Genomic DNA, 27,877 nt, shown 5'->3' on the forward strand with positions numbered 1-27,877 from the left:
CGAATCAGGTAGAAAGAAAAGCTCCCGGCCCATAACGTTTTCACGGGCATCGCTTTGACTGACAGCTATGTCAGCCAATCAGACTTAGAGTATCAGGCGGACTTTTTTTTTTTTTGTCCTTCATGTAATAGAGATTGCAACATGGCGCTGTCCATGGCTGGCATGAATACTCTATCTACTGGGTGATATCTTTGTTTGAAACAGGTTTGTCCGTGAGTTTAATAAACCAACAGGCACTACAGAATTTCTTTCTTTCTTTTTTTTTTTTACTGTTGTTGATGTGAAACACAGAGGACAAAGCATGTCGGGGTCCAATGTATGGAGTCGTAGCCGAGAGAGACTGAGACAGTTCACTGAGCTGGTCGCTCAGTGCGCAGATGAGGTGAGATCTGACCTGATGAGGTTTGATGATGACCTGATGAGGTTTGATGATGACCTGCTGGTCCTTCATTAGGATGTTGTAACAGATAAACTGGGTTAGTTACTGTTTGTTTGTTACACTGTTTCCTAACTATCTATTCAACTGTGTATTCTGACCTTAATTAAAACTGATGTAGTCTCATTTCGTAAATTTATATCAAAAATTTGCACCTTTTAAAGCATTTCATGTTCCTGTATAGGTTTGATATTGGTCATGTTATACAAATTCCGTCGTGAGCTGCACTTTGAAAAAGGGGAGTGATTTAATAGCACTTAATTGGAAAGATTTTTTTTTTTAAAGCACAAAACTGCAAAGTGTGGATGTTGTAAATCTGTTTTATGTATCCAAAATCTAGTGAAAATCCTAAAAAAACACAAAAAAGAAAAAAAACAGCCCACCTGTATGGAGACACAGAATCCAAAGAAAAGAATAAAGTCGGGAAAAAAACGTTCCCAAAACTTTTCATTCTAATCCAACAAAGCTTCTATTATTATTATTATTATTTTTTGCAAAGAAGAAAGGGCAAAGATGTGGGTTTTTGAGATGTGCAAACCTGATGGGCAAACAGTACAGCAGGGACATCGCAAATAGAAGAAAAAAGCTTTTCCACCAAAAAAACCCCGTTATTTTCTTGAAAATCTTATAATTTTCTACATTTCATTGTCAAACTAGCACACGTTTTCTAGAAAATTACCAACATCTATTTTTTTTTTTTTGTGGTGGAAATTCGCTGTTTTGTTTTCCCCACCTCAAAACACAGTTGTATAGACATATCACCATAACTGGAGTGAATAAAGATGGACACTCCACTTTAGAGGTGAAACTAAATCTTCCCCGCAATTTGATTAAAAATGAATACAACTTATTTTTGTTTCTTTTTATTCCTTTGCTGTAGGCAGCTGTTTATGGTCAGTGTGTTGCTGCTACAACAACAACTGGTAAACAGGAGCTGAAGAAGGATCTGTGTGCTAAAGAGTTTGAGGCACTGAAGACCTGCTTTACAAACGCAGTAAGTTACAGTCCACAATAGTGGAACTGGTGTTTTTATTGATTAACGAAAAGCTTTTCTCATCATTTGTTTCCCAGGCCAAGAAGAAAACCAGATGACACACCTGGACTGATCTGTGGGAGAAAACCTTCCAAGTGGGGCATTAATGTGGTGTTGTGATAGGAGACAAACAATTTTCTTTCAGTCGATATTTATACAAACGAGCAATCAATAATGTTGAATGTCTTTTATTGAATCTTTTTATGAGCAAAATATTACACATAGAAAAATCTGCTTGTAGAAATGACCTTGATCTTCACAGGAGAAACCAGAAAATACAGACAAGATTTCCAACCGCACGTCTCATCGCCTTCATTATATTCTTATTGTGCAGAAAAATGAAGGTAAAGGGAGAAAAGAGAAAAAAGTGTGGGAAAACAAAATGCACATTTAGTCTGTTCTGCAGCATATTGAAGGGAAGGCACCAAGGAAGAGTTACGGGCAGCTGATGCGCCGTTCATCAGGCTGCGATGCACACAGGAGAGCCTTAACCGGGTTCAACAGGACAAAAACACGACAGCGTGAAACGTGGAGGCGGCTTCCATCCACACAAATATTAACATTAAATACAGAATATTCCTGCTCAGAAATGATAGATTTTGCATAGAGATATTTCTATTTACACAGCAACCTTTCCAGAATGTTCATAAGAGACAAAAATAAGTTAATATTTACAGACTGTAGCGCAGACTTTAGGTCGGCTGTGGATCAGAGGCTGATGAAGGCAATTCTGAGGTCCTGCTGGTTTGTGCTCTAAAGCTGGAGAGGAGGAATGTGTGTGTGTGTGTGTGTCATTCTGCTCCATCGTCCACTGCGGCCTGTTTAATCTGTCTGGAGTGCAACACTCCCCCGGCCAGCAGCTGCTGCTCCAGGGCAGCATGCAGGTCTGGGCCCCCCAGCTCCAGGAGGGGCTCCAGGCCGTGGACCCCTCTGGATCTTCCTGGGAGCCCTGCGGCCTCTCCGGGCCCCAGGGCTCTCTTCCTGCGCCTCAGATCCGTCTCTCCCTGATCCCTGGCCATCTTGTGGGAGTCCCGGAGTTGCTCCTTGGCCCCGGGGTCGGCGTCGGCCCCGGGGCCGGTCTCAGAGGAAGCTTTCTCTTTCAGGTCTCTTCCTCCCTTTTTCAAAGCTTTGCTCTCGTCTTGCTCGGCGTTTCTGGCTTCTAGAACCCGCTGCAGCTGCTCCAGCCTCTCCTGAGTCTCCTTCTTCTCCTGCTCTCTCTTTGCTCTGTTGTTGATCTCATCGTCGACCCGGAGCCTCTCGGATTGCTTGGCCTTCTCGGCGAGCTCCTGCTCTCTCTTCTCTCGTTCCAGCCGTTCCTTTTCCACTCGCGCCTCCACTTCTTTCTCTATTCTCTCCTTTTCAGCTCTCTCTTTCTCTATTCTCTCCTTTTCAGCTCTCTCTTTCTCTATTCTCTCCTTTTCAGCTCTCTCTCTCTCTATCCTCTCCCTTTCAGCTCTCTCTCTTTCTAACTGCAGTTTTTCCCGTTTTTCCTTCTCCAGGAGTTCGTTGGCCAGCCGTGCTTGGACTTCCTTCTCTATCATCGCCCACTGAAGTTTTTCCTTCCCCAGCTCGTTCTCACCGGCAGAGTTTTTATTTCCGTCTCCTTCCAGCTTTTCCTTGTCCAGTGTTTCCTTTTTGAGGTTTTCCATTGCTTCTTTTTCCTTATCGAGTTTTCTTTCTTCGTCTTTGACCAGAGAAACCTGATCATTCTGAGGCTTTGCGGATATCTTCTTCCCTAGCCGGACCCCCCGGGCCCCCAGCTCGCTCTGCTGCTGCTGAGACTCTCCTCCTGGTGCAGCTTTGTCGTCCTCCTTGTAAGCGGGTGCAGCTGCAGCAGCTTCTTTAGCGCCTGCTGCGTTCCCAGCTGGAGCCGCTCTTTGCTCCCCAGCAGCAGCAGCATCTTGTCCTCCAGCTGCTGCTGCCTTCAGGTCTGATCCCACGCCGGGATCTTTGGCTTTCCCCGCTCCTTCGTCCTGGACTCCCTTTTCTGCCTCAACATCTGGAGCTCCTTATACACACAAAAATAAATAATGAACTATTGTTGTCAATAAGTTGTTAAAATCATGGCAATGATGGATTTAAACATTTACATGAGATATATTCAGAATTAAGTCATGGCACTAAACACTCCTGGCCGTCTTGTGGGAGTCCAGGAGTTGCTCCTCGGCCCTGTGTGTGTGTGTGTGTGTGTGTGTGTGTGTGTGTGTGTACGCACCGCCCGGCTGCTTCTGGTGGATCTCCTTGTGCTGCTCTTCTATGACGGCCAGCAGCTTCTCCTGCTGGTCCAGAAGTCTCTTCTGCTGCTCCTGCTGCTCCTTGATGACCTGCAGCAGCACGGCGTGGTCCAGCTGGCCCTCTGCATGGACACACACACATCCAACTGAAGCAAGACACACTTCGGAGTTGCACAGTTACAGACCACGGCCTCAGGAATGAGGGGACTCAAGCTACAGGTTAGGGGACAAGGTGGGTGGAGGCTTTCTTCACTAACAGAGATGCACCAGGTTCAGTTGTTCACCTGCAGGTCAAGTTTTTAGCAGTTTGATTCTTCAAAGTACAACAAAATCTAGAAATCATACTTTTTTTTTTTTCAGCCTTCCTGACGAGAGCCGCTAATATTTATACTCAAAGGAAACGACACATTGTGAGAAACAATGGCTGTTAAAAAGGATTTGAACTTTTTTTGTTTTAGAATGACAACAAAAAAAGGTAGTATCTATTATTAATGATTAATGGGTTAGCATTAATAACCTAGTAGTTATGTGGGTAGAAATGTAGGTTCTCCATATATTCCATGGACAACATACAGCTTTACCGTAACTCTAAGACGGGTGTCCAACTCTGTGTCACGTGAGTCAAAATCATTGAGTCAAAAGAGTTTACAGGCCAAGTAAATAATAAGAGAGGAAGTATAATCAAGCAGAAAGTTATGGAGCCCTTTAGGGATTTTTTTTTCTTTTGAGCTGCCTTATTGCATTTCTTCACAAAACTTCTGCGTTCCCTCACAATAGGATTTGCATTCTCTTGCAATAACATACTGATCAGTTCACGCGACATAACTGAATACTGAAAGTCTTTCTTGCGGTGGCCACTGTACTTTCTGCCATAAGGTTTTTGAGAGGTTTCTTCCATGCATGTTAATATCTCATTTGTGAGATATCTGAAGGGTTATGTCTGTTTCTGTAGGACAGAAATGCACCACAAACACATATCAGCAAAAGCAAAACAGGTCAAACGTTGGACGATGTGTGAGTTATTTTCACGGGGTAATAAAGTTTTGATTGTGTCTCTTTGTGTTGATGGTCTGAATGGTTTAAAGGGCTCTTTTCATGATCATCTCAGCCTTACACCAATAGACAAACATGCAGTAAATAAATTGATTTCCACTCAATTTATTGCACCAAAGAGTTAAGAATGAACAGATTTTCACTGAAGCTCTTTAAATGTGCATAAATTTTACATGTTAAATGGATATTTCTGGCTGTACACAAAATTAGACCATTAACATTTTCCCCATGTCCCTAAGGGGCCTCCGTAGAAAGTGGGCCGATTTGTTGCTGGGTTTTTGTAGCCAGGGGATGTTTGTTCATCATAGATCCAAACGTTTAAAATGATTTTGCTTTATTAAAAGTAGGGTACCTAGTTTTCAAATTCTTTTGGACTTGAGTGAACAAATTCATTTTCAGCTACAAGAACAGGATATGAGTCACTTTCTTTCAAAACACTTGTTATGTTTAATTAATAAAAGCTGATTCAGGTGCAGCAAAGGCAAATTTTCAATAAAAGTTGCCTTGTTGAAAAAGCCTGGGCATCAAATTAACACTTTGTGTCATAATTGACATTTTCCATCAGAAGAAAGTTATTTCAGCAGTTTTTTAATCATTAAAAATAAAAAGTTCAATAAACAAATTGGTATCATTGTTAAAAATAGGGTTTGAAATTTTCCTTGGACCAGCCAGTAACCATTCAGGGCAGAGGAAGTTGAAAATCCAACCATCTCCATCTTGGTGCATCTCCGTTCACGACCATTTGTCGACTAATGCAGCGGTTAGTAAAATGAGCCGCGTGTTAAAGTAATGATTATTGATCAGCTGATGAGTGAGTGCGGCGACAGACTGTGACACAGAGACTAGAAGGAAAGAGGGAGTCCATACCTGCGACCAGCTTTTTTATCACTGCCATTTGAATCCGCCAGAGAGAAGGAAACAAAGGAAAGGCGTTAAGAGGAGGAGAAAGGTAAACAACAGAATATAAGAGGGAACAAGCCACATCAGACAGCCAAGTGTGCCAAGAATCAGGAACTGAAATCAGATCGCCGCGTGTCTAACACCTCTGGTGCAACAAGCAAAGAGAGAGGAAGAGAAGAAACAAAGTTACATTTTAACTGCAGGAAGCAGTTCGGGAACCAGGCCGGGTTTCTGACATTTTTTCCTCTTAACTGTTCAAATGGGTAGAAATGTACCTGGAAACCAGGACAGGTAGGGAGGCAGAACCTGAACCTCAGAACGTCAGAGTGGTCCACTATCTCAGCACATTGTTTCAGCTGAGATAGTCGTTTTGGGGAGAGTTGGGATGTAGTCAGAAAGTTTGGGGTCTAATTCCAGCTTCCCCTGTGACCACGTTAATGTGCCTTCAGGCAAGGCACTATTTCAAAGCATGCTCTATTATTAAAACTTAGTAACTGAGAGTCTGACAGATTTAATGGTGCTGTTCCCAGATACGCATCCGGCTGCAACCAAAGATAAACTGATAAAAACAGAGGCTGATTTCGGGTATCCTACTGCTGCTTCCGTCACATTACTTTACTCCACATCTCACTTTTTCCGACTTTCAGAAAATTAGCTGAACCTACCGTCCATCTTCTCGTCTGCTGTGTCTTTGCTGTCTGCGGCTGCACCGCCGTCTGCAGCTGCGCCAGCGTCTGCCACAGGGTGACGCTCTCCTTCAGCAGGTGGAGCTGGTCAAAAATTTCATGGAAGTTGGACAAAACATACACGAGGGAATTGCTGCATATTCACTATATTGCTAGTTGTTAAGTCTTTACCCTTTTCTGCAGCATTTGGTTGTTTGGCAACTTCTTTGACTGGTGCTCCTGCTGCCTGATTGGCTGCTACAGCTGCATTGTCATTGGCCGCATCTTTGGCAGGTTTTTCCGCCTCCTTCAGTGCAGCAGAGTCCTGCTTGTCCACCTCTCTGACCGGCTTCTCCAGCACCTCATTGGACGCCACCGGTCCACCCGCCTTCCCCTCTTCCTTCCTTCCAGCGGCCTCTTGGGCGTTTCGTTCTTTTCTGACGTCATTTCCCAGCTCATCCCTTTGTGGATCTGCTTTGAGCCCTTCTTCAGCTTGCTTCTTCTCTTCCAGCTCTGGTTTGTCCTTCCTGGAGTTGACCCTCACTTCGTCCTGAGGGATGGGTGGTTCGTGGCGGTGGGCATCCCCCTCCGGCACAACTGCAGCAGAGCAAACAGAAAGCCGTCGTAAACGGCTTTGGATCGGTTCCGTTTCACAGTTTGCTTCAGCTTCCTTACCAGCATCGGGGCGGTCCAGCTGCACCACATCCTCCTTCTTCCTCTCCATGGGCCCTTCGATCTGGGGGGGCTCGTCACCTCTTTCCGCTGGCCGCACCACATTCCCTTCTGGAAGAACGGGCTTCTCTATTTCTACTGGTTTTTTGACTTGAGCATCATCTGTGAGGACAAGAAAAACCTGATCAACTCAAACACCTGCAGTATGTTACTGAGACTCAACACACACTAATATAGTTTGTGTTAATTTGTGTTTGAAAATCAAGCTACTTTTTCCTTCCACTCAACTTTCCACCATTGAGCTTGCTTCCAGAACACTTTTGCGTGGGGCTTGTAAATGACCCTCTGTCCAACGTATTATTGGTCCTGTGCTAAATTTTAATTTTGGAGTTTTAATCTTCATAAGAATGTTAGTATGTACCCACTCCGTGTGTAATTAATCTACGTAAAATACCGATTCCCCTTTTCATTTAAACTGCTAAAATTAATGTTTTTTGATAATACAATTTATGAAGATGCATCTGTATCTTAGTTTTCAAACTGCTGATTTAAAAAGATCCACTAGGTGGCAGCAAATGCAAAAACAACATATCTGACACTTCATCTCAGAGTGAAAGAGGGAAGACGATTTCAAACTAACAGAAAGCAGGTGGATTGTTTGCTCCGAAAGAACAAATATAAGGCTTCTGCAGGTTTGACCAACTCCATTTTAAGACTTTTCAGAAAGAAATTAAAGACCTATATCACAATACAAATTTACAAAAGGAAATGCACAGAATGCACATAGAATCCAACGGGTCACGGCAACAAAAGTGACTCGGTGGCTCGTCTGGCCAACTGGCACTTAGGAGACAAGCTAGCTGGCTAGCTAGGGTTTACTAGCAGCTAGTTAGTAGTAGCCTCAACCACCTCAAGTCACAGACCGGAGTGAAGATGTCTGCGTGACACTCAAACTTTCGAAGGACAGAAAAGCCCCACCAGAAAATTAAAACAATCTTAATACCATACATACCTACATATGAGACTGAATAGACCTGCCTCCACAAAATGTAAGACCTGTGATTGTGCATATTTTATTGGTTCATACCTTAATTTAATCTTTAGACTGTTTGAGGGACACCCTTTAAGAAACACAAAATAAACAACTCAAAGAAAATAAATAGGGGATATAATGTTTTTGTACGGTTTGTTTATATTTTTTTAATAATGAAGAACTGTGAAGTTTACGGCTATTCTTACTTGTGTGTTACCACAAAACAGCAAACCCAGATAAAAACAACGTTCTCCGGGTCTCACTGGTTCGCTTCATCTCCCTCTGAGCCCACAGCATCCATTTGCTTGGTACCGGTTGAGCCTGCAGTCATTTTCTGGCTGCCACACGAGGTTTAAGGGTAGAAGAGGCTGAACATGGTGTGTTTTAAGGGGTTGGGGGCTGGTAAGAGAAATGAACAGAGGCAGAGGGGCTGAGAGAAATTGCTGGAGTTTGAAGGGCATCAATCCCGCTTCATCAATGTCAAGCACTGAGCGCTGCTTTCAGATATTATCAAGAGGTTATCTCCTCACCCTGCCTGTCTGACTACCAGTCACCCTGTCTGTCTCTTTTCTTCTCAGGGAAATAGAAAAAATAACATTCTTCTGTTACTGCTCTGTGCTTTTTGTTTTAATCTCAATAGCTCTTTGCCTCCGACTCATTTTTTCTCAACAAAGCTCATTTAGTCTGCTGCACAAGCCTTTGGAATTTGAAAGCAAAACAAGAAACAAGCATCTCCTTTCTGTTTCTGGTGCGTTTTACAGAAAATAATGGCATGCAGTGGTGCTGGCCAATCTCACACTCAGCAGACGGCCCCGGCCTCGGCTCCGGCCCGCTGAGGTAAATGTTTCCACGGCTCATTAGAAAACCACTTTCATTTACAGTCCATCAAGTGGCTAAGTGTCTGGCAGCCATTAGAGGAAGTCGTGATCTTTACCGTGCGGGTCGGGGAGGTTTGGTAGAGGCGCCATGTTCCTGTTGGGTGCCGGGGGAGGAGGAGCCGGGACTTTGTAGCCGGGGCTGCTGCTGGAGACGGAGAGGGTGGTGAAGGTGCTGATCAGGAGGATTCCCAGGCCAACGCAGAGGACCAGCTACAGGACACACAGACATCACACACACACAGCTTACCAAAAATATTCACCCCTCTTCAAAATGTTTCACATTTAGCCACTATTTAACCCTGTAGAGATTCACAATCAGGCAACAAAAGAATCATTAAGCTACATTCACACAGCAGGTCTTGATGCTCAATTCTGATTTATTAATATCGATTTTTTTCATTCCACTGGACGACACAACCTGAATGTGCAGAAGAAGAATGCAGATGTCACACAGCAGCACGCTGGTTAAGTAGTAATGGACGCCGACGTTTATGGCTGAGTTTTAAAGCAGTGGGAACTTTCAGGACTGTCACCAGACCAAAACAAGATGAGAGAAGCTAATAAAAAGAACAAACGACTGATAACAGTGGCCTTTTGTGGAGCACAAACTGCAGGCTCTGTTGAGAAGTCTGATTGGACATGGAGTCAGAGCCAAATGTGGAGGAACTTCTGTCACAATTTCATGATTCTGATTTTATTTTTCATCAGTTGTTTAAGTCAGACCTGACTTCTTCTGGTGCAGAATTATGACGCACATGTCACGTCAACATAAAAATCTGATTAAATGCAACGTTGTGACTGAAGACACTTTTAAAACAATCAAGTACGTATCTGAATTAGTCGCACATTTGGAAGCTGCACAAATGAGATTTTTGTGAGGGGTGAAAAGATTGAAATTGGGCCATTTAGGCTGTTGTGAAAAAGTTGAATACAAGTCCCACTTGTTCTATGAATATAGCATCTGTCATATTGCTGCATATTCGCTATATTATGACAAGAAGTCATTAGACATTCTTTTAGCAGGGAACAGTGAAAACATGTGCAACACGCTGCTCTGGTCAATCTGTGAGACACTCTTTGGACCTTCCACAATGGCTTCGAAAACCTCAACATTTTATTAGCAAATGTGGATTTTAGTATATTTTTATGTACATTTATTATTATTATGTTGGAAGTTTTGATCAAGTTTTTTCTTTGATTTAAAAATCTAAAAATAACAAATCACCTGAAATAGATATTTAGTGTGACATGAATAAAAATTTAGTTTCAACTGTAAAAATCCCGTGTATAATAGTGCTGTGCTCTGTGTTGATTACCGCCTAAAATCTCAGCAGAACAAACCTGTGAAATGAAGCCATTCTTCTGAATCTTCCTGTAGATGAGAGCGGGACATATGAAGCATATGAGGCTGCCCATGGTGGCACCGGTCAGACCCAGGATAGTTTCCACTGTTAAGAGAGAAACACAGAGATGAGCAGCAGCTCACCAGGATATGGGGAGTCATTTCCACCAGGGCAGAAAAAAGAAAAGCCTCACAGAAAGTCAAAATTTCCACTTTAAAAGTCATAATTATAAGCTATGAAGTCATAATTTCAACTTTCAATGTCACAATTTTGAGATTCATAATTACAACTTTCAGATGTCACAATTTTGAGATTCATAATTACAACTTTCAGAGTCATAATTATGGCATAAAGCGTCATACTTTCAACTTTCAGTTATAATTATAATAAATGACAAAAGTCATAATTTTGTATCTTTTGAAAACTGACTCTCAAAGTCAATTTTGAGTTACAAAGTGATAATTTCGATTTTCAAAGTAAATTACGAGATACAAAGTCATAATTTAAATTTTTAAAGACAATTTTTGAGATTCAGTCATAATTTTGATTTCCTAAGTCATAATTTTGAGATTTAAAGTAATGACTATGAGAAATGGGCTTCCATAGAAGCAGGCCTCTTTATGGAAACAGAGTGGCTTTCCATCTCATAATTATAAAAATTTTATGTTGGACATTTTTTTTCCAGGTGGAAATGAGCGTCCATACCACCAAGTCCATTTTCAAGTGTGGCCTAAATTTACAAAGCAGCCATAAATACAATGAGAGAATTCTTAGCAGGAAGCATAAAGTCTAGTAAAAATATGCAGAAAAGTTAAAAAGAAAAAAAAGTTCTATCAGATTCAGTAATAAAAATCATACAATCGTGAATGAAATGGCCCCCATGAGCCTCCATCGAGGGGACAGACACCAGATTGTTCTGCTCTGCTCAGGTTTAGTGTCCATTCTCCCCGGGGTCCTCGCCTCATTTCTCCTCAGTCTATTAGTCTGATTAGATACACAAACACACCCCACACCCTTGTGTGTATGTCCACATGTGTGTTCAACCAATCAGACCTTTAACAAACAGCGACTAACTGAACAATGAAATGAAGTGGAAAGTAACGCTAACCTTACAACCTTTTCATCTCTGCCATTTTGGAGTTGTTTGTGAGCAGTAAAGCAACCTAAAGAAGCTGACAGAGAGCCAGGATTGGTGTGTACGTGAACTTGTCTTTGTGTGATTTTATGTATGCGTGTGTGTGTGTGTGTGTGAGAGAGAGAAAGAGAGAGAGCTGGGGAGAATAACAGCCCTATCTCACCATCAGCCCATCTAAAAGGAGATAAAAGTTGGGCCCCTGATTTAAAGACTGTGTTAGAGTGTGACAGTCACTGACTCGTAAAGTCACATTCACACACATCGTAAAGCTCCCTAGCCACCCCGCCCACAGAAAGGAACACATGCACCTTAAAGACGTCCACAAAAATACACACACACACAGACATGCCACACACACGCATGCACACACACACACACACAGGATGTACCATTAGGAATGAGAATGCCTCCCAGCATGGTGCCAAAAACAATGCAGAGGGTGATCATCTTGAAGCGCAGAGGGGGCATGTAACCTCCGGCAGCAAACGTCCCATCTTTCTGCTGTCAGACGGAACCAGAAGTCAGGTTGGAGGAAAAAATAATAATTTACCACTCAGGATAACTAAACTAAAAATCTACAAAACTGAGGGTGATTTTTGTGTCTTGAGGGTAAATGAAAGAAGTCTATCGCAGGGTTGACCCGATCTTATATTATAAATCGGTCTGAAATAAGCCAAAAGAGGTATGGGATTATATCAGCCTGCATCCAAAATCTCCTACGTAAGCACACTGTTGGAAGCACTATTCCAGTATTTAGCCTGTCCTGGCATTTCTGTCTTGCCTTCTGCACACAGACCCATCGATTTAGAAACAAAAAGGGGTCAGTTGTTTTCAAACCAATTGTTGTTGGCTATTGTTCTCCGTTTGAGTAATATCACTTCATCAAGTCTTTGCCAACATCACACTATAAAATTAGTAATAAAGTACCGGTATGCATCTGTGCTGATATGGCATCAGGTCAATAACAGCATCAGCCAATACTCAAAGCTGTAATATCTGTATCGTATCAGAAAAGAAAATATTGCATCGGGACACCTCAAGTCTATCATTAACGTTCCATAAGTGCTTCTCCAAAGTATTCATAACTTTTTTACACTTCACAGCTACCAGCTTTAACATATTTTATTGGAATGTGATGTAATAGACAAACACAGACAAGAACATAGTTAAACTGAAGCATGGCCTTGTTTGTATCAGGCTTCTATAAGTCAACTCTACTTAATGCCGGTTTTTAACCAGCTTTGGACATTCTCACATCTCTTCTCTCTGTGGGTTTGCAGTTGTGTTGCATTTTTCTCCAATAAAATACACTGAAATATGAGGTTGCAACTAATAAGGTGTAAAAAGAAATAAAACACAAGGGCGTGGATACTTTCTGAAGGCAACTTCAACTCAAATGTCTGTCAATGAATGACACACATAATCTGTCTTCTGATGGTGAGTGAAAACATGATCCTACCTGCTGCTCAAACAGCATGGTGTTGATGGCCTGACGGCAGGGCAGGATCATCATGGGGAATCCAACGGCCACAGACATCATGAAGCCCACCCGGATCATTTCTGTCACCAGGTTGGATGGAAAGTTCATGAGCACGTTGCCGGCGATGTTCTCCGTGAAGCTGACGTAGCCAAAGAAGCCCACCTGGTGGAGAGGAAAGCAGAGGATGTAATGTTGAAGAGGGTGGGACAAATAAAGGTGTTCTTCTTCCTATGTCTGAATGTTTCAGACATGGGGTCACCCCCCAAAAGAGAAAGTATTATGTAAAATCCACTTTTTTGAGCTTTACATCTTCTGTTATTCCCTTATCAAAAACATATCTGGAGTGTTGCTTTGAATCTTTCAAGCATGTTTGAGAAATCCTTTGAGCTCCATGGCAACCACTCAGGTGTGCAAAGTACCTCCTCCTCCGAGCTGCGGAGGAGACATAGCTCCTCCTCCGAGCTGCGGAGGAGACATAGCTCCTCCTCCGAGCTGCGGAGGAGACATAGCTCCTCCTCCGAGCTGCGGAGGAGATAGCTCCTCCTCCGAGCTGCGGAGGAGACATAGCTCCTCCTCCGAGCTGCGGAGGAGACATAGCTCCTCCTCCGAGCTGCGGAGGAGACATAGCTCCTCCTCCGAGCTGCGGAGGAGACATAGCTCCTCCTCCGAGCTGCGGAGGAGACATAGCTCCTCCTCCGAGCTGCGGAGGAGACATAGCTCCTCCTCCGAGCTGCGGAGGAGACATAGCTCCTCCTCCGAGCTGCGGAGGAGACATAGCTCCTCCTCCGAGCTGCGGAGGAGACATAGCTCCTCCTCCGAGCTGCGGAGGAGACATAGCTCCTCCTCCGAGCTGCGGAGGAGACATAGCTCCTCCTCCGAGCTGCGGAGGAGACATAGCTCCTCCTCCGAGCTGCGGAGGAGACATAGCTCCTCCTCCGAGCTGCGGAGGAGACATAGCTCCTCCTCCGAGCTGCGGAGGAGACATAGCTCCTCCTCCGAGCTGCGGAGGAGACATAGCTCCTCCTCCGAGCTGCGGAGGAGACATAGCTCCTCCTCCGAGCTGCGGAGGAGACATAGCTCCTCCTCCGAGCTGCGGAGGAGACATAGCTCCTCCTCCGAGCTGCGGAGGAGACATAGCTCCTCCTCCGAGCTGCGGAGGAGACATAGCTCCTCCTCCGAGCTGCGGAGGAGACATAGCTCCTCCTCCGAGCTGCGGAGGAGACATACTCCTCCTCCGAGCTGCGGAGGAGACATAGCTCCTCCTCCGAGCTGCGGAGGAGACATAGCTCCTCCTCCGAGCTGCGGAGGAGACATAGCTCCTCCTCCGAGCTGCGGAGGAGACATAGCTCCTCCTCCGAGCTGCGGAGGAGACATAGCTCCTCCTCCGAGCTGCGGAGGAGACATAGCTCCTCCTCCGAGCTGCGGTTTCCAAGCTTCCACCTCACTGAGTAGCCCTCACCTGGAACTCCCCCATTCAGCTCCTTCAGACTAGCTAGCACCAATTAGCAAACAGCTGTTGGAACTGCACATCTGCAGAGCTCATTATAGGAGCTACTTCTCAACCAAAGGGTTAATAAAGGACCCATGTTGTGATGACTTCCTAAAAGATGGAGTTTCATAAAGAGTAGGAGTTTTTAAAGAGATAGAGGCTCAATTTCAAAGTGACAAGTTACAAAGTAAATTTTTTTAAAGTTCTATTTGAAATTTGTAGCACTTTCATAACATCTGAAATTTAGTTACTTGAATATGCTGTAAAATGCCACTGGCTGTAGTTCACTGATCGTAAACTACGATCAGTGAACCCCTCGTTGCTGCTAAAAACAAATGCTGTAATAGCACAGGTGGAGCTAAAGGTGAAGAGTGGCAGGTGTGATGAGAAGTGCTGGCTCTACTCACGGTGATGTAGAAGATGGTGACCACGTTGAGGGCGGAGGTGAAGATGGTGCTCATGCGTTTGACTGACGGCTCGTCCAGGCTATCGTACGTTGGCAGCACCTGCCTGTGAGGAACAAGCAGGCCAAAAACGACAAAACTCGGCATGCCGCTCCACACAACGCCATGCTGGAGCTGCTGTTGTGCGGCTCGCATGCTGCCTGCGCTATCACACAGCTACACTCCTCTGAGAGGAGGCACTCCACCGTTCCAGATCTAACTCAGGAGGTCAGGGGGAGCGTAGTTCCACAGATGTTGAGGAAATTGTGTTGTTTATTTTCTCATCCTGACAGCTGACAACATGACAATCTTCACAGCCACTCATTCCAGATTTAATACCGGGATTGGCTCTGTAAAGTTTTTTTAATGAGCAGGCATATGGGGGCCCGTTAGTGCTTCTCAGTAATCAAATGATGCATCTCTTTTCTCCTGTCCTTGTCAGAAGTGCACTCATCTGATCTTATTGCTTGCTTTTGTTTATCCCACTGAAACTTGACTAATTTATCAGGAAGATTGTTCAAATGAAGCCTTCATCAACTGCAAGGCAACTGTAGTGCTTCCAGTTTACCTGAGTCAGGCTGCTGTATTTTCCTCTTCACATTATGGGGAATAAAAACCTACTCAGCCTCTGTCTTATCCTTTTTTGCAAAATGTTACATTTAAAGCCCAGCTAGTGCCAACTGCCAAAAAAATAATGAGAAATGGAGAGATCAGACTTTAACTAAATAATACCTCATTTGAAAAGAGTTTTGTCAAATCTGAAGCACTTGAAAAATTTTCATCTAAGTGACCAAACAAGATTTTTCTTCCCTTTCATATTTCTCCTAAACAATATTGGTTTTCAAGCTGGAAAATGTTTGCATCGTTTTATATCTGCATACGGGGAAGGAGCCACTTACGAAAACATCACTAGCTTTGATTTTAAACATCAAATTAACATTTTCAATGTCACCAAAGCAGATTATCCATTTCTAAGGATTTAACTAAAAAGCCAAAGTAAAAACATGTACAATTTCTTATATCCACAGAAAAAAAATTCTCGCTAAAAGCAGCCATTCTGCAAATGGCAGACATTTGAAGACATGATATGCAGTGATAAATTCAACTAAAGCTGAATGCAAAGATGATTTTCTCAAGATCTTGTTGTGACATTTTGAACATTTGTATTCCTATAAACTACAAATGTTCTTCAGGTGAGAACTGTCTATGTGATCCTTCCTGTCAGCCACCGATTTCTTAATGTATTTTGACAACAATTTGCAACATTATGAAAACTATATTAGAGTTTCTTCAATTTCTTGCTGATACTAATTACTAATACTAATTAATACATAAAATTAAAAACATGCTGATATCCTCTGGAAGATTTTTTCCCCATCAGTTTCACTACCATGCTTTTTACTGACATTTTTCTTCCACAAACCTCTTTTTTCACAACTGGCACTGTAAGAGTTTTGTATACATTTGTATATCATCTTAAGAAAAAGCCAACTGTCTTCTACTGAAATATTAAACACCTGAGCATTTGAGTGAGATTTTCTGCAGTTTGGGATTAAATCACACAAGTAATACGTCAGACACTGAGCAAGTTGTCTTCCACGTTTTCGCTTAAGAGAACTTCCTGTCTGGATTCCAGAGAACTTAAAATCGCATCTCAAAGCTCATGCATCTGTGGATTTCCAAGTCAAGATAAGAAGAGCCAGAAATTTGTCAGTTCATGCAAAATGTTTGTAAACGAAAGACATGGGATGGAAGTGTGATGAAGGGCATACAAAATGCTAACAGTGTGTGTGTGCGACACAGAGTAGGTGACAGTAGTCAAGGCTGGCCGAGGTAAAATGTGAAATTGCTCCATCATTTCCTGCTCTGTGCTGTAGCGAGGGGCGGTTATGTGGAGGGGGGCCATTGACACATTAACCAGTAAATTTACAGGCTTTATATAAAAAAGCCAGTGCCTGGAAGGTTTTAGAGCATTAGAAACTTTCCTGGCAGTCTTTTTTTTCCGTCCTCACCTCCATTCTTTGGTACAAAAGAAGAGCCATGGAGCAGAAACAAGACAGGAAGCAAGACGCCGTAACTTTCTCCTCCTCTTGTTCTTTCTCAGCCTGTCTCACTTTCACACACTCTGATTTTTATTAGCTCCAGCCTTACCAGGATGCTATCTCTTCGCACTTTTTTTTAATGTGTGAGCCAATAAATCTTTCCGCCAACATTAATTGAAACAGCAAGCATCTAATGGTCACTCAACCGTCCTTCCTGGAAGGCTGATGTCCTCTGATGAAACTGGGGAGACATGGTGGAAGAATTCTTCACAGTTACAGGAATGACATGTTTCACTGTGCATCAGGTTAAAAGTTGAAAAGATAAATCCAAAAAATCGTGAAGCACTAATGCCATAAAGTCAGGAAACACCAGCTGTTTTTACATTTTTAGAAACCCATTTGTTCTCAAAACACAACTAGCTTGTTTTGGCTGCAGATACCGTTAGCTATTCAAGCCAGTAGCATTAATTATTTTTTTCTCCTCTACAATTGCTCTCAAAAGTCAACATGCCACTGTGAAAAACAAAAACAAAAATTAGATCAGGATAAATTATTCTGAACTCTTTACTCACATATAATGTGACATTTGACCTGTTCTATCCAGCTCACAAAGACACAATTCTGCTGTAATGGAAAAAATCAAATAAAAAATAGCTGCAAGAGAATGTTTGGATAAATGTGCACGCCTTTTTAAAGCAAACGTTTGGATTGTTTGACACAGTAAAGAGAACCGCAGCAGCTGCAGCAGCTATTGGCAAACCTTCAATTAGTGAAAATGATCTATTCATTATATAAAATGTGGTGCATTAATAAAGCAGTGCAGCTATTTGTACCCTTCTCCTGACTGATACTCTTGTGCAATGACACTCTTGCGATTGTTTGTGACCCGTCTGAAAACAATGGCTTGAGTTTAAGAATGCAAATGTTTTCCATATCGCAAGAAGATGAAAAATCCAAGTATTTCAGCTGAATTTCATTCCAGGCCAATCAGATTCACTGTAACTGGTGGCTGGTGCAACACAGGAAGACTCGATGCTAAAACTGAATCAGAAGACGCTTCGTTAAGGGATTCGTTTCACCGTGTGCACGCTTATGCAGCCAGGTTATTGTAGCTTTTTATTTTTTACACCAGCAGATCCATCAAACAGATTTGACTCTGAGCTGAAATACACAGCATGAATATTTTGAAAGGTGAACAAGTGTTTGGAATTATTTACTATGGTCTCGTTTTTGTTCATCACAAAAGCTGGAAATTACCTGGGGCATGTAGCCTTTAATGATGATAATGTGATACATTAAACCAATCATGATCACTTTTTATTGCTGTGACTGCAAGGTTTCCCCCAGAGAACTTGCTAAGCCCAGTGGTTGGGTGCCGGGCAGTCATTCATCCAGCAGCCAGTCATGTTTTTGAGTTAAAAAATGTTTAAAGTTGACAAAAAAATTGAAAATATCACTTAATAATTATGTAGTATTGAAAGTTGGAAGATTAACACCAACTATAAAGCCTTAAATTATGAAAACATTTTTAAAAAACTTAAAATAAAAAAGGAATGCTTAGCCTGGTGGGGCACAAGTACAGTCTGGTGGCCCGCCAGGCTTATAATACACTGGGGGAAACAGACTAGTTCAGTTAGATTTTCAAACTGTTTGATTTTCTGAATTGGAACTGTTCACTTCTGAGTACCAAGTGCAAACTGGATGAACTATAATTCTTTACTAGTTCCATCAAAGTTTTATTTCCGCTCGGTTTCTGCTCCGTGGACCTTTCGGGCTCAACTTCTGTTTCTTTGACTTTTTGCATATAATGGATATAACCCTTTCATACCCAGACATTTTGAGCAGATTTCCGATCTTTTGCCACCGGTCCCTCCTAGAGGGACGGCTTCTGCTGCACACTTTAACGTGTCCCTAAGACGAGCCAAGCATTCCACATTATTCCACTTCCAAAGAAAAAAAAAAACCACAGGGCCAGCTCCCACCATGTCATAATGGCGATGTTAAGTAATGTTCTAGCTGAAAATAAACACATTTCATGAACGTAATAAAAATCCAATGTGCTAAGAGCTGTTTAATCAGCCCGTGAATACATCAGTGTGTCTGTAATATGGCGGCAGTCCAAGGCGTTGATTAGTGGTTTGGCTGAAGCTGAGTGAGTGCTTGCCTTGCTCAGTGTGACCACAGGCCAAGAAATCCCCCCACCCACCCCTCTGCCAAATATCACTTAGCACAACAACGCTCACACAGACACACACAAGTGCATGTTTTCTTTGTTTTGGGGTGACATGCACATACCCACCACACCATGTTTAGTTAGCTCTGTCATTACATTAATTCAAGTCAGGTTTAGGACTCCAGGCTTACAGCCACCGCCCCCTCCCAACAGTTTTACTCTCTTACTCTCGCATAAAACAAAAACACCGCCGCCCAAACATCTGCCCCGTAATGATCTCACCATAACAGTCCCCTAAATCCTTCCCCGACACTGCATTCACATCCAACACAAACTCCATCCATTAGGTCGGTCCGGGCGGCCCCACAACCCGCGCACACCAATGGCAAGCAGCGACGGTAGAGTCCGGCACAAAGGAGGCACTGATTGAGCCAGCAGAGGGATGAAAGGGAAGAAATGTGGCGGCTCAGAGAGGCTGCTGCTCCAGCGATTACTAGATTCACTGTGGGGAACTTCGCTGGAATGCGAAGGCAGTTTTTGATCGCTTATGTTTGCTTTTAAGAGCAGAGAAATTTCACTACGGCAAACAGTTTTGCAACATAACCTTGCCTTTTAAATCCTCAAATGTTTGTCTTCTTTTCCCTCTTGACAAACTCAACCTAAATCCTTAAATCCTTGAAAATGACACGAGTAAACAAAAAGAGACCTGAAATTACTCTGGACTATCTTTAGGGACTAAACATGGGCCAGTATCAAAGAACACTAAGTTTTTAATCTTCAGAATCTTATCAGAGCGTTTTTAAATGAGGTGCCAGGGAAAGACAAGTTTTCTCTACTTATATGGATCATATGTTGCTGCACACGGCTCATTATAAAAGCCTACAACACTTTTCACTGTTTGTGAAGAAGAGATACAGGAATAATGGGACTCATTTCCTGCTCCAAACATTCTTGTCAAGGTGTGTTTAATAATTAATGAGCTCGACTGGTAAGTTTAAACTGATTATCATTATTCTTATGATTATTACTGTGCTACTATAACTGTGATTACAATCACTATTAATGATTAAGACACAAATTATCTTCTCAATATCAATTATGATATTTTATTGAGAAACAAATTAAAGAAAAAACAATGAAGACTTTAGGTTTTTCAATTCAAAATGATTTTTTTTCAGGCAGTATATGAGACAACCTTTTTAACAAGATGAAGAAGAGACTCCAAGGAGTGATGTAAAATGAATTTGCATTTTTGTATGCATGTACTGAAACATATTTTCCATTTTATGCAGTACAGTACTGTATGGGGTTTGGAACATCTGTATGCTGCCTGTCATTTTTACTGGTTTCCTTGTAATCCATTACATCAGCCCTGCCTCATTATCACATAGGCCTAAATCATCAAGACCAAAGAGTTCAAGGGGATAAATATATAAATAATATTAATCAAAAATGCTGAAAAATAAATATATAAATATAGCTACATATTTTCTTTTTTTGTTACCAGCTCAACAAATTTAATGCAGCTTAGGGTGCATAGAGTCCGCATTGCATAGAAGTTGTTGGATATTTGTCTGATTATTAAAAGATCAATATTTTGTTTAGTAATGTGCAACACTTTTTAAAATTATTATTTTTATTTTTTTATTTTATTAAAATAAAAAAAATAAACACAGGGGCCATAGATGGCAACTGACAACCATTTTGGACACCCCTGGTTTAAGGAATAGTGCATTTATTTCATTTATGTTTTTGACAATAAATCTCATCAGTTATTAATATGTTTTATTTGGACTGTTGTTTTGCAACAGATTTCAGAATCTGGACTGTTTATTTGAAACCTTGATATCAATATTGATATTGTTCAATACAGAAAACATTTTTTTTTCTGTTCATATTCCTCCATTCACAGAGATCACAATGAGCAGTAGAAATAATAGTCACATTTCTGTTTTAAATAAAATCAGATCGTTTCTGTGTTTTTTGTTGTTGTTTTTTTTACTCAAGTTGATGACACTATGAGACTCTCAGGTCGGCCCACACCTAATAAGTTCTAATATGAAATAAATTCAAAATTTGAAGCTGGACAAAAACTTTTCAAATCAGCTTTATGATGTTATCCTGAAGTAGGGCAATGGGCGGGAAAGGAGTACTTACGACTGGCAGGCGAAGGCCATCCCACAGATAGGGATACAGCGAAAAACACCCTCCCAGCGCACCATATAGACCTGCCCTAGCCACCAGCCGCTGAGCAGCCCGTGTTTGAACGAGGACAGCACCATCTGAGGGGAAGGAGGCGGAAGGGAGGGAGGGAGGGGGGGAGCAGGGGTTACAGCCCAGACCAAATGAATACAAATGGATGGAGGACAAGAAGAACGTAGAGGAATGAGAAGGATGGTGTCCATGTCGACAGCTCACTGATTTTGTCGTCATAATCATTGAGGGAAGAAAATCAGAAAACATGAAGAGACAGAAATGGAAGGAAGCCGCATCCTGGATGAAAAACCCGTCGGAATCGGACAGAATGAGTCAAATAGAGAGCTGGGGAAAACTGGAGGCTTTTGGGCGACAATCTAACAGGTTTTTCACCAGCATGCGTTTCCTTTGTCTTGCTCCTTTAAAACAACGACAAAAAACCCACCACATCCAGAACACTATGATTCATTCTGTGTGGAGGTGTAGCAAAAAACTCGGTTAAACCCCTCTGCCTTACTACTACTGCCACCAAAGACACACACACACACAGCTCAACCAGAAAAGGTGAATGAATGGCAGGGTTGAAGGACAGGAGTGGGCAGAAGGTTCAGGTGGGAACATGAGGAAGGATTTAGGGAGAGCAAAGCTTCCTTCACTCTCTGCCCTTACCGTGGTGTTACTGGGGGTGGGGATGGGGTTTACTTACGGGTGACAGCAGAAGGTTGTGGCGATAATGGGCAGGCACTGAATGACTCCCTTGAAACGCCACAGGTGAACCTGCTCCACCCAGGAGCCCGAGATTATGCCGTAGCGCAGAGACGACAACACTATCTACATCACCAGAAGCAGAGACAGCGGCGAAAAGAGGAGAGGGAAGAGTCAGAGGGGGGGAGGAGGGGCGCACATGTTAGGTAGAGGAGAGGAAGGGAGGCGGGACAAGAGAGGAAAAAAAAAAGACGGGAAAGTTAGATGATGAAGGGTGAGAGAGGAGATCAGTTTAGGGTAGGATGGAAAGAGGGAGGGAAGGAGATACATCTATTAGAGGGTGAGGTGACTGGGCCGGGTCGGGCCAGTCTAGAGTTAAACTCACTGCACCACTGCTCTAGGTTACCGACATGCTCCACAACTCATGTGACAACAGAGAGAGAGAGACAGAGAGAGAGCAGCAATGGCAGTTGTTACACTTTGGAGGAATTCAGTAAAACGGAGCTGAACACAAACACAACCTAACTCACAGCAGGCAGGAAACTGATGCTGGACCAGCCTCTGCTGTACTGCTGCAGAACGTTGCCTTGACAACCGTCTGCAGTACTACAGCAGGGCCATCTCTAGGTTTTGTGGGGCCTCAACATATCAAAATGTTGTGCTGATTATTTTTGGATTAATCGAGTGATGATCGGACAGCTAAAGATGCTTAATAGATTTTTTATTGTTTTTTGCTGAATTTAAATCAGCTGAAGCTACATCTGCCACTTAAAGAGTTTCAGGTAGAACATATTCTCATACAAAAAAATTGCTTTTACATCTTAAATGAAAAATGTGTGCATGAATAAAGCAGTGTAAATATACTTTTTACTCCAGTAAACAACTAATTGATTACAAAACTAGTTGACAATTATTTTAATAATCGATTCATTATGATTAAGCATTTAATCCCTTTTTTGTCTGAAAAGTTGCCAAATCATAGAGACAAAGTTGCTAAGTTGGAAACTCTAAAACCACATGTGAAAAAACTTGATCCTTGGAAGAGAACACATGTGAAACTGGAGTAAAATGGACATCTTCCACTTTTGGCGCCTGCATCAACTCTTGGGCAGATTAAAGGTCAGATTTAATCCAAAGACCAGTGTAGCAACTGTCTTCTGCCTGAATGACTTAGTGTGGATTTGCTCTTTACAAACAGGAGCAAGACAGTACCTTGTTGGTGCATTGGAACAACGGAGCAAATAAGCAACAATTCATGAAAAACACAAAAACAACATTTGTTCAAACAGAACAGGAGCTCCAACTGAAAAGCAGAACGGCACATTAGATTCATTTGGTTTTTACATGCATAAAAACAACAAACTATTTAATACATAATAAACTAAAGCTGCTGTTAGTTCATAATGTCATATAAGTCTAAAGGTAGAGATGAGAAACAGTTATCATTGGTTTGCACTAACAAAACTTCAGCCACAAAAACATCTGGTTGTCATTTTAAAGACAACCAGAAACCATCATCAATCAGGTTTCTGTTGAAGGTTTCCTCGGAGGAATAACATGAAGACAAAGAAGACGAGCTAAAGCTCTCCGGTTTGGATTATTGTAAATTATTCAAATCATTTAAAAGGTGGCAATATTTCTCATTGTTAGTTCATTGTTTGTCCAGGAAGGAAATATTACTAAGAACTGAAACTTTCTGTTTTCTTTGCAGCTTCTAACAGAATGCATCAACCAGGCCACATGTTCTATATAATGACTTGCTTAATAACGTTCATTGACAAAGTGTCTACCTTTCTGGGTCCTTTTTGCAAAGATTCCATCATCAAATTATTCATTTCTGTATCATTTTCTGCAAAGGACACAGCAGACATCCTGCTACAGCCAAAGAGAAATCATTTAAGAAGCACAGAGGGACACATTTGAATAAAAACACACAGACAAAAAAGAAAAACACAAAAACTGATTAGTATTTTAAAAGGACAAACAGAAAATCAGAAAGAACCAAAGAAACGAGAATAAAAACAGAAATCAATAGTACGAAAGAACAAACCAAACAACGAACGAACGAAGAGAGGAGCAAAAGAGATGGATGGATGCTTTAAATGAAAACTCGTCTTTAATACTTCAATAGTTGAAGTATTCTAGACTAAAAATAAGTCAATGAAAATAAGTATGCAGAAAGACGCTGGGCCGGGATTTGAACCCAAGACCAACTACCGTGCTGTTAAACAGGATCTGAGCCCAATCTATAGAGAAACTCTGACTCATGTATACAGAGGCTGTTTTGCTGGTGCAAACCATTAACCTGCTGACCTCACAGACGGTCCTCACATGTACTGGACAGACAGAGAGCGGCTGAGTGGAACTGGGCTCACCGTGAACATGAACAGGGTGTAGAACATGAGAGCCATGGCTGAGAAGGACTGGATGGAGGACATCATGTTCCTCTGCAGGCTGAGTGGGAGGACGACCAGCAGCGACACGGCGACCAGCAGGAGCACACGGAAACTCCCCGTCACCTGAACGCAGCACAGCAACGACACCGCAGTCATACTCGCTGGCTCCAGATTAGGGGTGTCCAAAGTGCAGCCCAAGGGCCATTTGAGGCCTTTAGAATAAGCTTTTATGGCCCCTGACAGCATTTGAAGAATGGTGCAATTTTGATGAAGATTGCAGCTTGCTTTGGCAAATTTCTATTCTAAATGGAAAATGGAAAAATATTTTTTTTATCAACCTCAAATGTCAAACTAACTTTGGTTTCTTTAAAATTACTTGTGAGGCTGAAATTTAACTAGATAACTGCGTGCAGTTCTAGTTAAATTTAATGTTGTGAAGATTAAGAAGAAAACCACAATCATATGCTTGCACTTTTGATTGGAGAGGAAAAGTTAATTTTGGCCCCTGAGAACTTCTAACTTGAGGACTTCAGCCTTCGGTGAAAAAAGTTTGGACACTCCTGCTGTAGCTTATGACAGATTTTTTTTGTGTATTTCAGAGAGGGGAGCAGATTAAGACTTAGCGTTGATTTATAAAATAAGTCTCAAACCTGTAAACCCAACAGCTGAGCGAAGAAATTTGATCCCAAGTCAGCAATGACAACATAGAAGGCGATACAAGTCCCGAGCATCAAACCGATCATACTGCAGAGACCAGAAAAAGAATTTCAATTTATTTAAAACGTCAAAGTCTTAGATTAACTTTACATTCTCATTCCTGCTGAGTTTTTAAAGAAAAAAACCCAAAAACATTTAAAATCTAAAAACACAAAAAGTGAAACTTGCCTCGTCTCTACGAGCGTTTTTCCAGGTTTCCCATAAGCATGGAAGGCTGCAGAAAGGGAAACATTGACGTGAATAATCTAAGAAAAACTCACTTCATGAGCTGGCATCCTGCTCAGATTGGCTGGAGGAGCAGCTGGCTTTCTCACTTCTTCAAAACCGCAACTGCTGCTACTTCCGTTACTGCGGCAACAAGGAGGCCCCACAGTTTACCCACCCAGTCCAGCGTAAGTCCTCCGCTTGGTGTTGCTGGCGGTGTGGACCAGGAACATGCAGGACTTGTGGGTCATCCATGAACAGAAGAAGAGCAGCAGAGTGCCCAGAACGATCCCACACTGGGGAGGAGCAGAGAGGCAGGTCAACATCAAACCCAACGTTTACACTCAATTCCTGTGACTCAGGAAACTAACGCGAGAGCGAATGAAGTATGAGAACTACTTCTGGTCTTTTCATATTTCACGGAATTTATGGGAATTGTTTAAATGGACAAGTTAGACCAGTGCTGCTCAAACTTTGAACCGTGAGCGACAAACTCGTTAAGTAGAAAGGACCTGGGGTCACAGAAAGTATTAGAGTTTTCGTAGAACATTTTGGAAAAGAACATTTTGTGCCGTTTTTATTATGCTCAATAATAAACTAAAAGTGACAATTTTCTGGAAAGCAATATAACAGTCTGAATTTTTGTAGAAAACTGATCATGATGGATAGAAAACATTTGAAAGGGTGGAGCACGACTACGTCATTATCAAACAGTTTACAGTGGTCGATCATTTTCTTATTTGAACTAGAAAATTTGCTTTTGAGAAAATCCAGACCAATGTTTGTGATTCTAGCTACTCCAAAATTAAGACGAATGCAAAAACCTTAATAAAAGTATTTCTATACTCAATATTTCTCTAAGATGTCATCCATCCATCCATCCATTTTCTAATCACCCTTCTCCCTATTGGGGTCGGGAGTTGCTGGTGTCTATCTCCAGCTGCGTTCTGGGCAAGAGGTGGGGTCACCCTGGACAGGTCGCCAGTCTGTCGCAGGGCAACACAGAGACAAACAGGACAAACAACCATGCACACACACACACTCACACCTAGGGAGAATTTGGGAAGACCAATTAACCTGACAGTCATGTTTTTGGACTGTGGGAGGAAGCCGGAGAACCCGGAGAGAAACCACCATGCACAGGGAGAACATGCAAACTCCGTGCAGAAAGACCCCAGGCTGGGAATTGAACCCAGGACCTTCTTGCTGCAAGGCAACAGCGCTACCCATTGCGCCACTGTGCAGCCCTCTAAGATGTCATTTATTTGTAAAAATGTTGCCCTATAGCACATGCCAAAGTATTTGATTTGAAAAAATACTCACAGTTTGTTATTGAGTTTTTTCATAAATACATTCTGCCACTACAGACTATTTGATTACATTGATGATCTTGATATGGCCCAACATGAAAATGTATTTGAAACTCCAGCTTTAGAAGATCAAAAAGTTTCCATCTGCAGAAAATGGCCCCTAAAATAACCAGGCAAAGATTTTTCTGCTACAACAGATAACGTGTCCACAGAATTGGTCGACTGATATGACATGACAAGGACACGTGTAGGCTTCAGGTTGTGCATGTTTTCCTAAATCTGTCTCATTGTACATAGCAAACCTAAAATCTGAAAGAGGCTGCTGATTTCAATCATGAGCGGACACACAGTCACACACAGGAGCAGCAGAGCCACTCTTTTATCCAACATGTGCATTTTTAGAACGGGGAGAGGAAGTTGGAATCTGGTAAAAGTCCATTCATCATGTTCAGAAAGAACAAGCAACTTCCACACACAGAGGTCACAAGATTCTAAAAAAAAAAAAAACAGTTCAAAAAATCCAAATAAAGTAAATTTATAATCAAATGATGGTGTTAAAATCCACAGTGAGAAATACAATCAATTTTGTCCACATAAAACATGCCATCATCAACAACTGTTAGTATTTATTATACTTCAATACGACACTAACGAAAGTGAGAAACCAAATCCAACACTGGATCAGAACAGTTTCAGTGAACCTCAGCCTGTCTGCGTGGAATAAAGCTGAGTGACCCACCTGTTTGAAGCAGAAGGGCATGGTGAGCACGCTGACTCCAACGATGCTGTTCACCACGTTCATGATCAGGCCCCAGTTTGACGCCGTCATTTTCAGGTGCTATGTGCGGGGCAGTGGTCTTATGAAACCAATAAAGCTTGAGGAGGCAGAGACGGAGCACCGGTGCTGTTTTGGCTGATCTCTCGGTCTGATCTCTTCCCCGTGGATCAGTGACGTGGCGCTTTGAGAGGAAACACAACGACAGCTCGGTAGAACACGCAATCTACTTCATTTAGTTTTCTAAAATACCAGCTGAGAAGCTACCCGAATAGCGTTTGGGTAAATGTAAATAAGTCCACGTAGGCAGTTTATGAAGTGCAATGTAATTAGCCACAAAGCTAAATCGATAACTTCCTAGTTGCATACCTGACTCTTCGCCCTCCCGCCTTCCTGTCCTGCTACGTTATCATCTGTACTTCCGCCACATTCATTCGTTTTTTGTGGATAAGAGGAGTGCTGGTGCGTATAATGAGAGAAAAAAAAATTAGGTTTCACAGTTCGTCAACAAATACAAGAGGACTAGTTCCCTGAAAGTGTATCCAGGAAGTGGTATCTAAGAGCA

The 27,877-nt window shown here is 42.2% G+C and overlaps 2 protein-coding genes across 5 annotated transcripts; one reads left to right on the top strand and one right to left on the bottom strand.

Annotated features, from left to right (window-relative positions):
- The first annotated feature begins 127 nt into the window (after window positions 1-127).
- On the top strand, window positions 128-1,768 carry ndufaf8 (NADH:ubiquinone oxidoreductase complex assembly factor 8). Its single transcript, XM_055021164.1, has 4 exons — window positions 128-204; window positions 292-382; window positions 1,317-1,430; window positions 1,508-1,768. Exons 2-4 carry the CDS (start codon window positions 302-304, stop codon window positions 1,526-1,528), a joined length of 216 nt encoding a protein of 71 aa, XP_054877139.1. The 5' UTR covers window positions 128-204; window positions 292-301; the 3' UTR covers window positions 1,529-1,768.
- Window positions 1,642-27,859, bottom strand: slc38a10 (solute carrier family 38 member 10). 4 transcript variants are annotated; one of them, XM_055021161.1, is made up of 18 exons: window positions 27,682-27,859; window positions 27,277-27,496; window positions 25,406-25,523; window positions 25,192-25,237; window positions 24,957-25,050; window positions 24,286-24,429; window positions 21,167-21,291; window positions 14,759-14,861; window positions 12,842-13,024; window positions 11,772-11,883; window positions 10,246-10,352; window positions 8,961-9,114; window positions 6,997-7,155; window positions 6,514-6,918; window positions 6,322-6,426; window positions 5,624-5,644; window positions 3,685-3,825; window positions 1,642-3,477 (listed from the first exon to the last, which is right to left on the bottom strand). In XM_055021161.1, the coding sequence occupies exons 2-18, from the start codon at window positions 27,364-27,366 to the stop codon at window positions 2,261-2,263; spliced, it is 3,324 nt and encodes a 1,107-aa protein (XP_054877136.1). In that variant the 5' UTR covers window positions 27,367-27,496; window positions 27,682-27,859; the 3' UTR covers window positions 1,642-2,260. The 4 variants fall into 4 exon arrangements, with proteins under 4 accessions (XP_054877136.1, XP_054877135.1, XP_054877137.1 ...); XM_055021160.1 differs by lacking the exon at window positions 21,167-21,291 and adding an exon at window positions 21,912-22,036; XM_055021162.1 differs by lacking the exons at window positions 5,624-5,644; window positions 21,167-21,291 and adding an exon at window positions 21,912-22,036.
- Window positions 27,860-27,877: the final 18 nt, after the last annotated feature.

This window comes from Poeciliopsis prolifica, unplaced genomic scaffold (assembly GCF_027474105.1).
Source record: "Poeciliopsis prolifica strain line A6 unplaced genomic scaffold, Auburn_PproV2 SCAFFOLD074, whole genome shotgun sequence".
Taxonomy (NCBI): domain Eukaryota; kingdom Metazoa; phylum Chordata; class Actinopteri; order Cyprinodontiformes; family Poeciliidae; genus Poeciliopsis; species Poeciliopsis prolifica.

Excerpts from the sequence above, each read along its gene's own strand:
- ndufaf8 (XM_055021164.1), top strand. The coding sequence starts at position 302 with ATGTCGGGGTCCAATGTATGGAGTCGTAGCCGAGAGAGACTGAGACAG. Across the intron at positions 383-1,316 it reads TCGCTCAGTGCGCAGATGAG|GCAGCTGTTTATGGTCAGTG; the intron begins GTGAGATCTGAC and ends CCTTTGCTGTAG. Across the intron at positions 1,431-1,507 it reads AGACCTGCTTTACAAACGCA|GCCAAGAAGAAAACCAGATG; the intron begins GTAAGTTACAGT and ends TTTGTTTCCCAG.
- slc38a10 (XM_055021161.1), bottom strand. The coding sequence starts at position 27,366 with ATGACGGCGTCAAACTGGGGCCTGATCATGAACGTGGTGAACAGCATC. Across the intron at positions 25,524-27,276 it reads TGCCCTTCTGCTTCAAACAG|TGTGGGATCGTTCTGGGCAC; the intron begins GTGGGTCACTCA and ends GCTCCTCCCCAG. Across the intron at positions 6,919-6,996 it reads GCTGGACCGCCCCGATGCTG|TTGTGCCGGAGGGGGATGCC; the intron begins GTAAGGAAGCTG and ends GCTCTGCTGCAG.